The 15,622-nt window shown below is 39.0% G+C and overlaps 1 protein-coding gene across 1 annotated transcript; it reads left to right on the forward strand.

Moving 5' to 3' along the window:
• The first annotated feature begins 13,110 nt into the window (after positions 1-13,110).
• Positions 13,111-14,084, forward strand: LOC103722581 (ethylene-responsive transcription factor ERF109-like). The gene has a single exon (XM_008813185.6). The coding sequence runs from the start codon at positions 13,165-13,167 to the stop codon at positions 13,903-13,905; it is 741 nt and encodes a 246-aa protein (XP_008811407.1). The 5' UTR covers positions 13,111-13,164; the 3' UTR covers positions 13,906-14,084.
• Positions 14,085-15,622: the final 1,538 nt, after the last annotated feature.

Here is a 15,622-nt window from a genome sequence, read left to right on the forward strand (position 1 = left end):
CTTGAACTATCTTGGTTAATGAATCTATCTCTTTAGTTCAAATGATATGTGCTTGCTTATATTTAGGCAATCTCTTGAGTAAAGTGACTCAACATGCAACTATTGTCATATCTCATATTGAGTCATCTAATTAAAAAATATATATATGTTGGATGAATGCTTTGTATCTTAAAGAAACTAATGACCTTCCTTCAAGAAAGGAAAATGAGAAATTTCAACTTGAAGGATATCTTCATGTAAGATACACTAAACATTCACATGCAAACAAGAGAGAGAATCTTCTTCAGCCAAAAGTTCACACATAAGAAATCTAGTTTGGCTTGAAGAACATATAATGAATAGGTAATTTAGATACCTTTCTCACAAATTAGTTGAGCAAAGTCAGTAACTTAAATCTTATTATGGCATGATTAAATTCTTTAATTATTAATTTTTGATATCATGTCTATATGTGTATTGACTGACTTATACTTTTAGAAATTATTTCATGGTTTGCCCAAACTAAAATATATCTTTGCCTATGTCATAACCATGAAATACACAAGTATATGCTTAAAATTTTGATGTAAAATAACTTGTGAGAAGTTATGAATCCTTGAGCACAATGAAAATGTTGTTTGCATAATATACATCTATATGATACATAAGATTATCTCTTTATTCTACTCTTTCATGTAAATTACTTGAGAATGACAAAAAGAGAGAGAGATAAAGAAAAGAAAATGGACATTGTTCAAGAGATGAAAAATCTGAGCAAAGGCAAGTACTTCAATCTTAAGGAAAAGCAAAACAAGCATAATATATTCGGCACATTTGGAAGGGATAAAATCTATAATTAATTACACTCAAACAGGGAGAGTTTGAAGTAAACATTTTAACCTTTCTATATTGCTCGTCATAGGGATGGTGCCAATGGGGAGGCTAGTGGTAGTACCCGGCACTATTTGACCCAACTATTCGGTGTAGGGCATATTAGGGACGGCACAAGAGGGAGGCTAGTGGTAGTACCTCGTGCCCCTTCCCAACTCCACCGGATAGGGAGCAAATAGAGTATAGAGCATAAGAAAGTTAAAAATGAAAGACAAAGTAAATGAAAGTATATAAGAAGAATCAAGTCAAATTTTTAATCACTTGAAAACACACTTTAATGATGAAATCAGTGCAAAATTATATAGAGGGAGTTTATTTGAAAAGAATTTTTTTTGATCCTTGACATTCTTTTTCTTATTATTTTAATGCATGACTTAACACATAATATATTTTGCATGTGGCATGATGTCTTGAATTATGGGTTCTCAATATTTTTGTAATGCCTCATACTTGGACAATTTGATTGAATGTTTGAAATACTACATAACATCTTGTGTTTGGTTTTATTGAAAAAAAATTTCAGATTTGTCGTTCACAATCATCGTTAAAATCTGAAAGTTAAATAAATTTGTAAAAAGGAGAAAAGAAGGATATCTCTATTTAGGCAAAATAAATTGAGTTTGTTTTATCTTTCAACTTGCTTAACTTTGGTATATAATGTGCTAATTCATACCAAAACTCACATTAAATACAAAGATTCTGAATATGCTCTTATATGTTTGAAATATAAGTTTTTCAATCGTAATGATTTAAGATGAGCTATAATGTGGAAGATACATATCTCAAATTATGACTTTGAAAGGCTCTATTGAAAATCTTTATGAAATTCAGAATCTGATTTTGTATAAAAGCTTAAACTCATATGATTTCTAAATAAAATCTTAATATAAGAAAAATAGAATTAAAATTTTGATGCCTTGGTTGATTGCTCCGATACGCATCCGAAACATATCATTTCTTATCTTTAAAGTGTACTAATATTGGTCCAAATGATGTGTCTTTCGATGATTTTGGTTGCAAACAAAAATTTCTAAATATATGATCTTATCTTGATATTAAAAAAATTTATTGTGTTTCATATATACATTGGTGAAAAACTATGATTAAGAAATTGAGTTCTATAAATATATATACCTCAATGATCATCTATATGTTTTTCTCTCCTACATTCTTAAAGACTTCCATCAGAATATATATATAGAGTGAATGATCTTAAAGCTAGAAATATTTCAGCTCACTTAAATGATTCTTAAAAGAAAGAAAATGTAAATGTTTTTGAAAAAAAAAAAAAAACTGAGCTTCAAATGAATCATTTTCTGATTAATATCTCTATACATTTTCTCTAAGATTAGGAGAAAGCATAACTTGTGCTTAAAAGATTAAAAAGGGTGATTGCTATAAATTTTGAATAATTCTTGATCACTCGACATTCTCGATATCATAGAATTTCAGTTTTATTCACGCTTGTCATTAAAATCTGAAATTCAACAAAAGAAAAGAATGATTGAAGAGGAATGCATCTTTTGAGGGGGAGCTTTAGATATCTTATCCTAAAGTTACTTTAATTTGATGCATACTTTGATTTTTATGGATTGATTTTGATGAACATCCTTATATTGCAATACATGCTTTAATTATAAGTTTATACCTTAAGATGAGTTCTATAAAGGTTGTCTTATCTCAAACCTTGAGTCTTATGAAAATAAGCTGAAACTTATAGAAAACATATTTTTGAGATTGACAATTTTATTGAACATTATCTACAAATTCTAAACTCTTAAAATGGAATGATCAATTAAGGGGGAGAAAAAAAATTTCAGAAGGAAAGATCTTATGGAACTTAATCGCATAAATCTATAACTAAAGGAGAGGGAAAGAATACTAAATGAAAAGTGATCCTAATACTCTCCAATATGTATCATCTGAAATTTAAATCTGAAAATCTTTATGATACACCTTGAGGCGTGTTATTTGGTTAGTATATCTCATGCATCACTCTTGAACCAAATTGCAAATTTTAAGAGCCTCTAATTTAATGAAAAAGGGGGAGAATAATATGTTAAATTTTCTTGAGTATCTCTTAGAAAATCTATTTTTGAACTTCACTAATGAGTCCTAATTGGCTTGCTCTTTAGAACTTCAATTTTGTGCCAATTCATTATTTTATGTATCAAATTGTGCTTATTCTCTAAAGAAATAAAAGAAAGTCTTTAAAAGAGCTCTAAGATGTATCAAAAATTGCATGAATTCATATTTTGGTATTTGTGCCCCAATGCTCTTAATAAAAGAACTTTGAAGTCATTAAGAATTAATGATCCAACAGGATGATATGTCTTTCAAATATATAAGTTTTGATCTTTTACTCTGAAAATCAATTGAATTGCTCTCCTATTAATAAAATACTTAATAGATTAGGCAAAAGGTCTTAATGAACAAGCTTTCCCACTTATTATTGAAGAGAGGTCAGATTTCCATTCGTGCTTTCCTTGAATATCATTTGTGGTACTTCTTGAATTAACCTAAGGAAGATTCCACCTACACTTGATTAGAAAACTATCTGTGGTATCAAATTAGAAAATTTCTTGAAATCACATTCGATGTGTTCTGCTCTGGAATTATCTTAATTGGCTCTGATCTATGCTCATTAATCTTTTTCTAACATTATTGCCTTGAGTTATATGATTCATATTCTTGCAATAACTTGACATGCAAATCAGAGTACAATAAGAAAAAGAAATATCTGAGTATTCTTATCTTTGTGCTTAATGTTCCACTATCTTTTTGATGTTGTCAAAAAGGGGGAGAAATATCTAAGTATATGCTCATAATGCTTTGTATTTTATATTGAATACCAACTCAGCTTAAACTGAAATAGGTTGATTGTGTTAAGCTGATTAAATCTAAAGCATTATCATGAAGTATGTTTTAAATATTTATTTTATATTGAATACCAACTCAGCTTAAACTGAAATAGGTTGATTGTGTTAAGCTGATTAAATCTAAAGCATTATCATGAAGTATGTTTTAAATATTTATGCTTTCTACTTCATGCAACTTAGCTATGCGTTAGTCCTAGAACACAGTATATTTTATATTGCACATACTCCAAGTTTTGTCATCATCAAAAAGGGGGAGATTGTTGACCCTCTAATGGATTTTGATAAATACAAAACACTAGAGCATAATTCCCTTTATCTTAACAAGTTATTTGAGGATTTTAGTTGGTTAATTAAGAATATTCTTAAGAAATGTCTAGGCAAGTTCCCATGATTTTTAAGAACTTATTGAAGAATTTTTGAGATGAAAGAAAAAGTTCATGGACAGCCGAGACGTCTCCGGGTTGTCTCCGAGACGTCTCTGGCACAAACAGGAAGAACTGGCACGTCTAGAGACGTCCCCGGTACCTGCGGAGTCGTCCCCGCAAGTAAAAAGCAGACCAGCGGAGTCGTCTCCTAGATAGCGGAGACGGCTCTCTCAGAGAATTCTAGAAGACTTGTTTTTCGGAGATATAACGGCGGAGACGTCCCCGTAAAGCGCGGAGACGTCCCCGGAGCGCGGAGACGTCCCCTGAAAAAGCGGAGTCGACTCTCTCAGAGAATTCCAGAAGACTTGTTTTTCGGAGATATAACGGCGGAGACGTCCCCGTAAAGCGCGGAGACGTCCCCGGAGCGCGGAGTCGTCCCCGAAGAAGCGGAGTCGTCCCCATGCAAAAAGCGCAAACAAGCGGAGACGTCCCCGTAAAGCACGGAGACGTCCCCGGAGCGCCTGGGACGCGACTAACAACTTTTTCAGGTTTGATTTGAATTTCAAACGTCTCTTTTTTGTGTCTAACGGCTATATTTGCTTTTTGGGCTATAAAAGGGACCTCTTAAGTGCTTCTCAACAACTTCTCACCAACCCAACACAAGATCATTCAAGAGAGAAGAAAGAAAAAGAGGTTCAAGGGAGTTAGAGCTTTCAAGAGGAGAAATCAAGTGCATTCAAGCTTTCCCATCTGATTTCGAGCTCATCTACTCACTCCCACTTGGCAATCAAAGCTCGCATTCAAGCCAACGTGATCCACATCAGAAGAACCACCATCATCCACGCTTCCAACGGCAAAAAGGGTTCTTCCGATTTTATTGTTTCTCATTGTTATATTTGCTTCTTAAGAGCTTTCAAATCTTTTGTAAAACGTTTGAATATTGAGCTTGTTTCAGTCAAGGGACTTGGAACAAGGGATAGGCGTCCCAAGCCTAAGTTAAAATTGGGAGATTGTAGGGTTCGTTGTTAGCCCGGGGTAAAACAACGAGTTGGGTAGTTCACTCGAAAAACTACCGGATTGTAGGGTTCGTTGTTAGCCCGGTGTAAAACAACGAGTTGGGTAGTGCACTCGCAAAACTACCGGACTGTAATCTGGAGGATTATAGTGAAATTCCCAAGAGGTCTTGGGAAGTGGATGTAGGTGCTGGGGTGCACTGAACCACTATATGTCTGTTGTGTTTGTGATGCTTTTTATCATTGTCTAACTTGCTCACTTACTTACTTAGATAAATTGGTTGCTTAACTCTTATCCGCGCATCCTTTAGTTGCAAGCATATTCAATTTACTTAATCAAGTCTCATTCAATAAATCAAACTGTTGCTAAGTTTAAATTCCACTGTGCATCTATACAACTTAGCATAATTAATTGAAAAGTGTTAGAAGTAGCCTAAAAGTTTTAAAAGACCCAATTCACCCCCCCTCTTGGGTTGTATCTACTGGGCAACACAAAGGATCGTCATTGTCAGCGGTCCGACAAAGGAAGATGGGCAAGGGCTTTGTAGATCCGTCCCTCGTTGGCATCCCCGGAAGGAAAGGAGCAAAAAAATAAAAAACAGAGGAAAAATCCTCTGTTTTCCTTGTTTTCACCTGGTGTTGCAATATAGCCCTTCATTGCATGGTTGAGCCTGTGTTCGTGGGCTGGTGTTGCAATATGGCCCTTCATTGCGTGGTTGAGCATGTGTTCATGGGCTGGTGTTGCAATATGGCCCTTCATTGCGTGGTTGAGCGTGTGTTCGTGGTTGGACTTCACGTCAACGGGGCACAAGCCATCCACTGTAATCTCAAATGTGCAAGCATTACCACCGAGGTGGTAGCACGGGGCTTTGATTTCATCGAAGTGGCACAAGTTCGAAATGCATGGGTGTTGATTAAATATGAGGACCGGATGCCCCCAGTCTGGTTTATCCGGTGGAATCGCTATCTGATCCGTTGGCTGTTTAGGTAGTGCTGGTGTGACGTACTTACATGTGGAGTTTCTCACATGTCGGAGAGGGCATGAGTAAAACTGAGTTTATCCGCATCGAACATTCTCCATTGGGAGGGGGGGGTGCTATGCGAGTGAGGTTCTCCTCACCCCCCTCTTCCCTTTTGTACACCCAAAAAAATAAAATAAAATGTGCAAGCATCATACCGTACAATTGATCCCAACACAAATCAAAGAGCCAAAAGATACTACAAGTAATAAAATAAGCTAGGCCAGTAACGAAATCCTCTATCTGGTTGCTCTCTCTAGGATGTAAAACTAAGGCCTCTTCAAGCAAGGGCAAGAGATTCCATGTATTGGAGATGGGGTTGTGAAGAGGATGCATGCTTACTCTGGTTCTAAGGTACATACCATGGAGTCAGCCTCCCACTTGATGAATGCAGATCCCTAGTTGACCAATTGGAAGTCTAATTGACTAAAGTTTGGCTAGAAAGGGTGTAACTAGGTCTAATGCATTAGTTAGATCAGAGAATTAGGTTGGAGTAAGTTGGATTTAGTTTGGAATTTGAGTTTGACCTAGCACGAAGGTTAGATCTAACATATACTGTAGCTGGATACATGGGATCCATCGATTTAGCTAAGGAACCCATAAATGGGGTGCATGGGGATGGCCTAAAGGTTGGCCCAAATATATTAGCCAGGCATTTTCTATTTGGATGAGTTCATAGTTCATATTCTAGAGTGGGCAAACCAAAATGACTTGGGAGGATGAATGGGTCTCCAAGCCTCCATCATAATATAGATTGAACATAGTCCCTAATATGTACAACATGCAGAACTTTTGTCATTTTATGCAATATAAAGGATGTTTAATATCACTTCCATTTCATGATAATATATCCTCACTTGCTCTTCGGAATAATTTGTTCTTAAACAGGGTGGATCTTTTATGTTAGTCTAAAGAGGTTATTGTATTCTTTTGGTGGCAGCTAGAAAATTTTTGTCTCAAAGATTTTTTCAGTCTTTTCTTTGATGGCTACCAAAGTCCTAAAAAGTTTTTAAGCTGCAAGTATCATTGCGACCGCTGCTAAAAGTTACAAATGGTTATAAGCAGCAGTGATTGTTTAGAAGCTGTTGAAATTGTTTTTAGCATTATCTTTTAAGATCACTGCTAAGACTCGCTGCACTCGCTATTGAAAGTATATGTTGTTCTAGTGCCACCCATTTACCCATTTATATGTGTGGATTGGTTCTTGTTCTAACTCTATTTTGTATTTTCCAACGTTCCAATTTTTTTGTGAGGCAAACCATTAAGCATGAAATTTAACCTAAACAATTTCGGATCAGAGGTTCGGTCTAGTAAATAGTTTACAAATATTAAAAAAATATAAGTATGGAATTGCAAAGTCCTATAACGATGATGAGTTGATTTTTTTCAACAGAAAGGTGGAAGATACTACCACACAATTCATTGGAGATGAAATGGTACAAAAAGGTAAACATAAGAGAAAAGAGAGAAAATAAAAAAAAGAAAAAGAAAGGAAGTAGGTGGATTACTCCAACAGCCCAACAAGTAAAAGCAAGCCAACTAAAGCCAAGCCCACCCATCCACTGCTGAGCCAACCAAGCTCCTTCCATTTGAACCATCAATGTTTCCCATCTTACTCCCATCTTTCCTGCTCCTGCTCCTCTCTTTACCTCATCCATGATCACATCATCCACAGCTCTTCCCCCTTCCCTTCATTTTCTCCTTCAGAACCAGGCTGATCACTTCAAATCTCTTCTCTGCCCATACCCTGTTGTCAAGGTTTTCAATATTGATGAAATTTAGATTACTTATCTAGATCTCTTCACCTACAGTTGCTTTCCTGATCTTTATTATTTTTTTTCTTCTAAATTAACCAAGGAGCTAAATAGTCCATGGCTGGAGAGGAGGAGAGGTAGCTTCTTTGGTTGGATCTACAGATAAGTAGCTCTTGGATATGATTATGGAAGAGTGATGATGGACCAGTAAGGAAAAGAGTAGGAAAGCAAAGACTCGCTGTAGTATATGCAAATTTACATCAGGGAATTTGCAAGAAAATGAAAGAGCCAGATCAATGGATCCATCTTTATTTGAATTGTTAAATAATTCGGCTAACAAGCTAGATTGACCTTCTAATAGGTTGTAAAATACGTCTAAAGAGATAAAAAGACATGTTTGGTCATTTAGGCAACAATATCTTAAAGTTTGTTACCAAGAGTTCATTCTACCCCACTCATTTTATTATAGGGCTAAAGCCAAGTAAGGAGGGGCCGCATGCACTGATGCACACCCCACCCCACCACACCCCACCGGCACACGTGTCAGATTCGCCTTCGTTGCCTCTATTTCCATTATTTTCCAATTAGTTTTGGCATCTGCAGTATGCTTGAAAAGTAGGACAGGTTGCTATCGGCTAGAGTTTCAAATGGGCATCCTAAAAATTCTTTTTTTTTCAGTAGTTGGTGTTTCCTTAACATGGTCCAGCCATCTTATTTATCCCGAAAAAGTTTGAAAATAGATATATATGCAATAGAAAAATTTCCACCGACCTAAGCAAAGAACTATTACAAATAATGAAGAAAGTAATGGATCTGGGCATGGGCATTTCAATCTCTTCCACTAATACCAATTGATAAGGCAAGATATATGTAAGTTGGTACAATTGGTGGTATTGCTATATTCGGTATTTTAATAGATACTATGCTTATCTAACTTTTTTTTCCGAGTTCTAATCCCACATGCCAGGCTATAACTACTTTCTCGGAATCGACCATAGCTCATACAAAGAGCCAGCAAACCAAAGCTTGCCACGAAGCCTCTAAATCATTAACTAAAGCCCACCATGTGGCAAGCCTAGAAGCGTACGACTAACTTCAAATTTCAAAAATTTCCTACAACTACTGGCACTCAGTTGAAATCTCGAGCGGTTGTGCTATACAAACAGGCAGGATGCAATCCACATGCGAAATGCTCACACTTGATTCTCGAGATAGGTAGATGTCAGCCAATCCTAGCCAACCCACGTGCCTAGATTCTAAGGCGACAAGCTCTTTCCTCCTCCTATACAATCCACTCCCCGAAGGATCTTCCAGGTAAGTGCTCACATACCCTGACAGATCATTGAGGATCTCATCTATTCTCTAAGCATCATTCTAACTTAGGCATCGGAAGGTTTCTTGTCCGACACACTCCGACAAGAGGACTTTTTTGCCATTGTTGTTTCAAGTCGGAGCTTGACTGCAGGTCAGACCTCCAACGGTAGCTCTCCATTCTAAATCGCGGCCTTGCATGACTGAAATAGCTCGTCGTCGAGCACTCTAGCATCTCTCCCACTCGGTACTTGGGACAGGCTGGTTCTCAGTGGCACCATCCTACATTAATGAACAAATTATTAGCATATGGCCTGGAATAGGCTTTAGTTCAAGTTAAACCATATTGCTTTAGGAAATTAACAAGGTTGCTTTGAATTCCAGGTGCATGCATTTTTCGAATGAAAGAAAAGTTTAGCCCACTAATTTTTATCAAGTTAACGAAATTGATACCAAAAGAGCCTTAGTTGAAAAAGGCTATGACAATCTTTTGAACAGAAAAATGGTATAGAAACTTGACATCTATACCAAACGGATACTTGATACAACGGGTGAGATCAATGGTTTTAATTCAATTGTGATGATAGGATCATAATGGATTGAGAAGGCGGAAATCCAAAGTGAGGCATACCTGATGCAAAACCGATGATTATAGGAAACATTGGCCATCTTGATACAGAAAATTGAGAGACAATAAAGTGGCCAACTTAGAGTAGGGTTGACAAGAAATGACCGACCTATCAACCCGACCCGTATCTGATCTACAATAAACAGGTTTGGGTTTGAGCTAAATAGGTTCAAGTCCTAAATAGGTCGATTCATTTTGACCTATTTACTAGACAAGTTGAATTTGGGTTCTAGAAACATGACCTGTTTAACACATTTAATATGTTTATTATTATAATTAAGGTCAGGTGGGGTTCAAACTCGTCATATCTAATCCAAACCGATGTGGCCAACTGCCCGTACACCACTAACCATTTATTTGGCTTCTAGATAGTTCTTGCTCCTTTCAAGAGATTAAGGTTAGTATTCTCCAATGATGCCCAGTGCTCTCCTCCCCCTTTCGTTCTCCCACCTCTGCCACAGCCTCACCTTTTTCTCGCCCTCCAAGCCTCTCCACCTCTACCTCCTCTTCGATGATCTTAACCTTGAGACCTCCAACATATGGCATTTTCTTTTTTTTTTTTTTCTTTCACTAGGGTTTTCTTGCTGTTGGGATATTGGCACCATCTTTCCCCTCGTCTGCCCCCCCCCCCCCCCCCCCCCAATCCCCTAGGGTTAGTGTTTGCTAAATTCCTCCAAATTTAGGGCTTTTGGTGGTTTTAAAGTTAGACTCGAGAGGATGAGACCAATGTTCTATGGAGATTCCATAATGGAGAGGATATTCTCATGTTCTCCTCTCTTCGCATTGCTCTCAAAATGTCCCTCAGCCTCATCTGCCTATACTACTGCACCTCTTTCAGCCCTAACTTCCGCCGTTGCAAACACCACCTTGCCGATGGCTCCCCACATTTTTTGAAGCTTCATCGCTGCCACCTCTGACAAGAACAAGCGTCATGTATTGCTCTCCAAAGATGCCACCGACCTCATCTTCAAGTCCTTTCTCATACTCTCCTCCTTGCTTATCTCAAAATCTTGTCCTTTCTGTAATTCTACCTCTTTTGGTGATAAAATCAAAATTTGATGCCATTTTTAGTGGGTTTGGGTAGATAAAATAAATTAGTTATGTGACATGAAATTCTTTAAGTTGATGCCTTGCATGGATCGGAATCTCATCTACTAGACAAGATGAAGCTCAATTTGAGTCTAATGAAGCACTACGAGCACTACTACCCTCTCCCATATCACAGCTACAACTACCTCATCCCTCCCAGTTTACACCACATCTTAACATCCAAGGACTACTGCACATGTGGCAATTTTGAAGAGGAGCCAAATAGGATCCTTAGAGCTTTGAGACACAAGGTGTGTATTGGCCAATAGAAGGAATAGACAAGATGAATGAATTGACCTCCAAGATATTTTTAAGTGTTTAAGACTGTAGTACAGGCCGATAAAAGGAGACTACTAATGCAAGCATGTTGGATAAACCAAGACCAATAAAATATGATTATCAGTCTGATAGTTGATGTAGAGTAACTATGTCAATAAATATACATAGTGGGAGAATAACTAGTATCAGTTATCAAAATTTCCTGGAGTGGAGACCAAGCATGGTGGAAACCATCAAAGCGGGCATTATTATCTTTGAGTATAAATAAGTGGAATTGTATTCTGCAAAGATTCCATTGATAATCCAAATCAATGCATCTTTATCTTATTTTATTTTACCATAGCTTTCTTAGGAGTAGAGCTAACTTAGTTCTCTACTACTATAGCCTATGTTACACCTCTATCCCTATCTGTCTCCTTCGGATGATGGTGTCATGGTAGCAAAAGTTAGTGAAGGTCATGACACGTGAATACATGCTACACTCATATCCTCCTTTTGATTACAATTTTTTCAATTGCTCTAACATCGGTGCGACCCCTTTCTATCTGAGCTGTGCCAATAAGTTTTTTAACACGCCCATCTCCGTAGATGGTACAAGAGAGACACCACGGCAAACACTCTCCCTATCGGCTATAATCAATATCTTGATTCCTCCTCTTCTTTGCGATTATTTTCATTCTTGTTTACTCGCCCTCTCTGCTTCCCAAAAACTAATCTTTATGTGCCAAAGACTCTGATAAGATGGCCAACCAGGTTTTAATAGTGATTTTGTTAAGTTAACCATTTTTAATAATGGGTTAAACAAATACTTAACAGCCAAATAGTTTTTGTTGTTGGATCTGATTCGGTATAACCTATTTTAAATTTTTTAAATAAGTCGGATTAGTTTACTTATTAAAGACAACAGGTTGAGATTTCAAATCCTAATTTTTGTTATTAAACAAGTCAAATTCAAGTTCGAATTTTTCTAACCCAATCCATAGCTGACCCAATGTACAACCTGATTTGACATGATTGCCACCTCTAGCTTAGAGTAGAAGACTTATAAGTTAAGTCACAGGAGCATTGCTCTCCACATGAGTTGGAGTGGTGACCTAGTCTACCACATTTTGAGAAAGCCGAGGAAGGAGACCGTGATAAATCCTAAACATGTCATCTCTCATATTTATTTAAATTTATTTATTTACTACTTTAACCATTAATTATATATCTTTTCTAATCATTTCAATCAATTCTTGACCAAGATATTAGCCACAAACATTAAATACCATCACATAGATCATTGAAGGCATTCAAATTACACGCTTTGTCAACCTTCAATGACTCATTGAGTCATTTTGTTTGTCGGCCAGATCCATGTGCATCTATAATCGGATCTGTCTTAGCTAACCCAACCTTATCCAATCAGGCAAATAGTCCTTCCCAATTCATTTATTCCTCCCCACCCCCCAAAATTTCCTCGAACAAACCTGGGAGCAAGCAGGCCAGATATGCGGCCAATCCTGTCTTGATGGGAACAGGAGGGGTCCCACCTTGATAGGAGCCTTGCCCCCAGGATGCCAAGCTCCTGTCCGGACCGAGTCCGCACAGCGTTTCATCGAGGAAAGCCCGCGCGCGAGCTGGAACGCCACTTTCCCATCTCACTGACACTGAACTCACGCGAAGGTCAAAATGCCCGCGTAGTCTTAGCGCAAGCTCTCGCCTGTCAGCGCGCTCAGGTGACCCCGCCACGCGTGCCCACCATCTTTTTTTCCCAACAATCGCCAGCTCAGCATCCGCCAATATCCACGTTATCTGCCGGCTATCGCCCCCCGTATCCGGTTGCGGTCACGTGTTAAACGATCAAAACCGTTTTCAATCCGCGTCTCCACCTGGCTTATATAAACGCCCCCTACCTCGCTTCTCATCTCCAGGCTTTTCCACTCCCAGCTCTACTGGAAGGTCGGAGACACCCAGAATGGTTCCAAAGCAAGAGCTCAGTTTCCATCGCCAAATTCCCGACAGAACCCAGCACCGGAAGAAAGAAGGAGGATTCGAGACGCCGCCCCCCCTCCCATTCTTCTCCCGTCTCACCCGCGAGCAGGAGGAAGCCGTCATCGTCTCCACCCTCGTCTGTGTCCTCTCCGGCTGCTCCACCCTACCATCCGATCTCCTGCGCCCCGAGACGTGCCGACTCTGCGGCATCGACGGCTGCCTGGGCTGTGACTTCTTCGCGTCGGCGAAAGAGACGACGGCGGCGGCGGTGCGAGAGGAGGCCGAGGCGGAGGAAGGCGGGCCAAGGAAGAGGAGGAAGAAGAAGAACAAGTACAGGGGAGTGAGGCAGCGCCCGTGGGGGAAATGGGCGGCGGAGATTCGGGATCCACGGCGGGCGGTGCGCAAGTGGCTCGGGACGTTCGACACGGCCGAGGAGGCGGCGCGGGCTTACGACCTCGCTGCGATCGAGTTCCGAGGGGCCCGGGCGAAGCTCAATTTCCCCTTCCCGGAGCAAATGCCGGATGACGAAGCGAGTGCTCGTGGTAGTCCCCAGGCAACTACTCCTTCGCCCTCAAATCAGCACCAACTCGAGCAGCAGCAGCATGGAGGACAGGAAGGAAAGGAGATGGAGGAATTGTGGGATGGACTGCAGGATTTGATGGCACTGGATGATGGAGATCTCTGGAGTGATATCAGAGGTGTTCGTCCGCCTCATTGGAAGTAGCAGTCGTTGGCTTGGATCACAAAAATTCTTCTATTGTTTGTTTATAGACTTGGGTAGTACTAATTAGGGAACAAATTTGAAAGTGTAGAAAATCCAGAGCCTTTTTTTTTTATCAATTCTGGGTTTAATTTACTTTGCTATGAAGCAATCAAAGCCTGAATGGAAAAATTTTAGAAGCATTCGAGTTTTTTTTTCCTTTAATATTATTATTTTCTTGTTGCCACGTGTGGACTCGAGCTACCGATTCGTCGCGGAAATAAACGAGGCTGGTCACTGGTCAGAGGGGCAGCGTGCAAGCGAGCGAGCGAGCGATGAGGAGCCAGACGGGAAGGTGAGACGGCGCTTCCTCGGCAATTCCTCGCCGCTCAACAAGCGGACCACCTGGGACTAAAGCGTAATAGGTGCGTCATCTTGTCACGTCCGAAACACGTAGCAGTTATATATTCTTTTCAAAAAAAAAAAGGAAGAAAATTCCTACGTGCAACGCGTGGCAATGGGTCTAAACCAGAAAATAAAAGTTTATGTGGTTCGGCCTGCAAGAACCGGGGCATGGTGATGGGTCTAACATGGTCAGGTTCATATTAGATTAAGGTAGGAGGATGGTATTACATATAATTCTCACCTCCGGACCGACTTGACATTAGTTCAAGGCCCTTCCATTAAATCAACGCTCATGTTCCAACGCGGTATGACCCACTCATAACTAATTAATTACAACTAAGTTTATATATCTTACATGATAGAATTTGAAGTTGACCCAATGCAGTCCAACTCAATACAATACTCGGTTATTTTGCTCCAAAAAAGGTGAAATCAACAACTAGCATTCCGAAAAACTATATACATACTCTAGAAAGACATCATTCTATGACCATGACTTGACTCAATCCGGCTCAACATATGCACATAAAACTTTGTTTTTATGGCTAAAACCAAATCAAAACTCTGACTATTATCTGGCCATTACAAAGATTTAACATGGTATTAGCTCATACCGAACCTCAACAAAAAAATACCTTACTATTGTCACTAAAACCTGGTTTGAAGATTTAGAAGGCTTGAAAATCATCGATCAATCCGCTGTAGGACATGAAGCACAAATCTGCCACAGAGAGTTGCGAATATTCATACAAAAAGAAGAAAAAAGGTGGTCACCAGAGTTAAGCCAGCCGGATAGCCTCTGATGCTTATGTCAAACTAGGTTTTGAAGAACAACAGAAAAGATAAAAAGGAAGAGTAGTGTGGAATAATTTGAGATGCTTACTTGGTACCCTAAGCCTCTTTTTGTACATAAGGAGCCCTTGTCTTACTAGAGTCAGACTCTTCAGAGTCCTGAATCAAGTGGAAAGCTATATCTTGGCTTTTCTTATCTGAATCAGCTTAAAAATATGAGTTTAACTAAAATTGGTCTCTTGTTGTGCTATGTGTCGACTTGTGATAGAGAGCGCTTGATTTTGGCGATATCACATGCCCTTACTTTCGATTCCAAGCTATTTTTTCCAACTCGACCTAACGAAGTAGATAAAGTCAAGTATGATCCATCTCATCTGTTGCCCAGATAGACAACCCAAGAGGGGGGGGGGGGGTGAATTGGGTTTTAAAATAATTTAGATAATTTAAAACGTTATGGATGATTAATTAAAAACTATTGCAAGTTATTTAATTAATTACTATGTGCTGTGAGTAATATGAAATGAGAAGAAGGAGAGACAATCAA

The sequence above is a fragment of the Phoenix dactylifera genome, chromosome 7 (genome assembly GCF_051530095.1).
Source record: "Phoenix dactylifera cultivar Ajwa chromosome 7, Ajwa_hap1_PhDact_Kaust_v1.1, whole genome shotgun sequence".
Taxonomy (NCBI): Eukaryota; Viridiplantae; Streptophyta; class Magnoliopsida; order Arecales; family Arecaceae; genus Phoenix; species Phoenix dactylifera.

What these genes read in the sequence shown, in the direction of transcription:
- LOC103722581 (XM_008813185.6), top strand. Translation starts at nt 13,165, where the DNA reads ATGGTTCCAAAGCAAGAGCTCAGTTTCCATCGCCAAATTCCCGACAGA.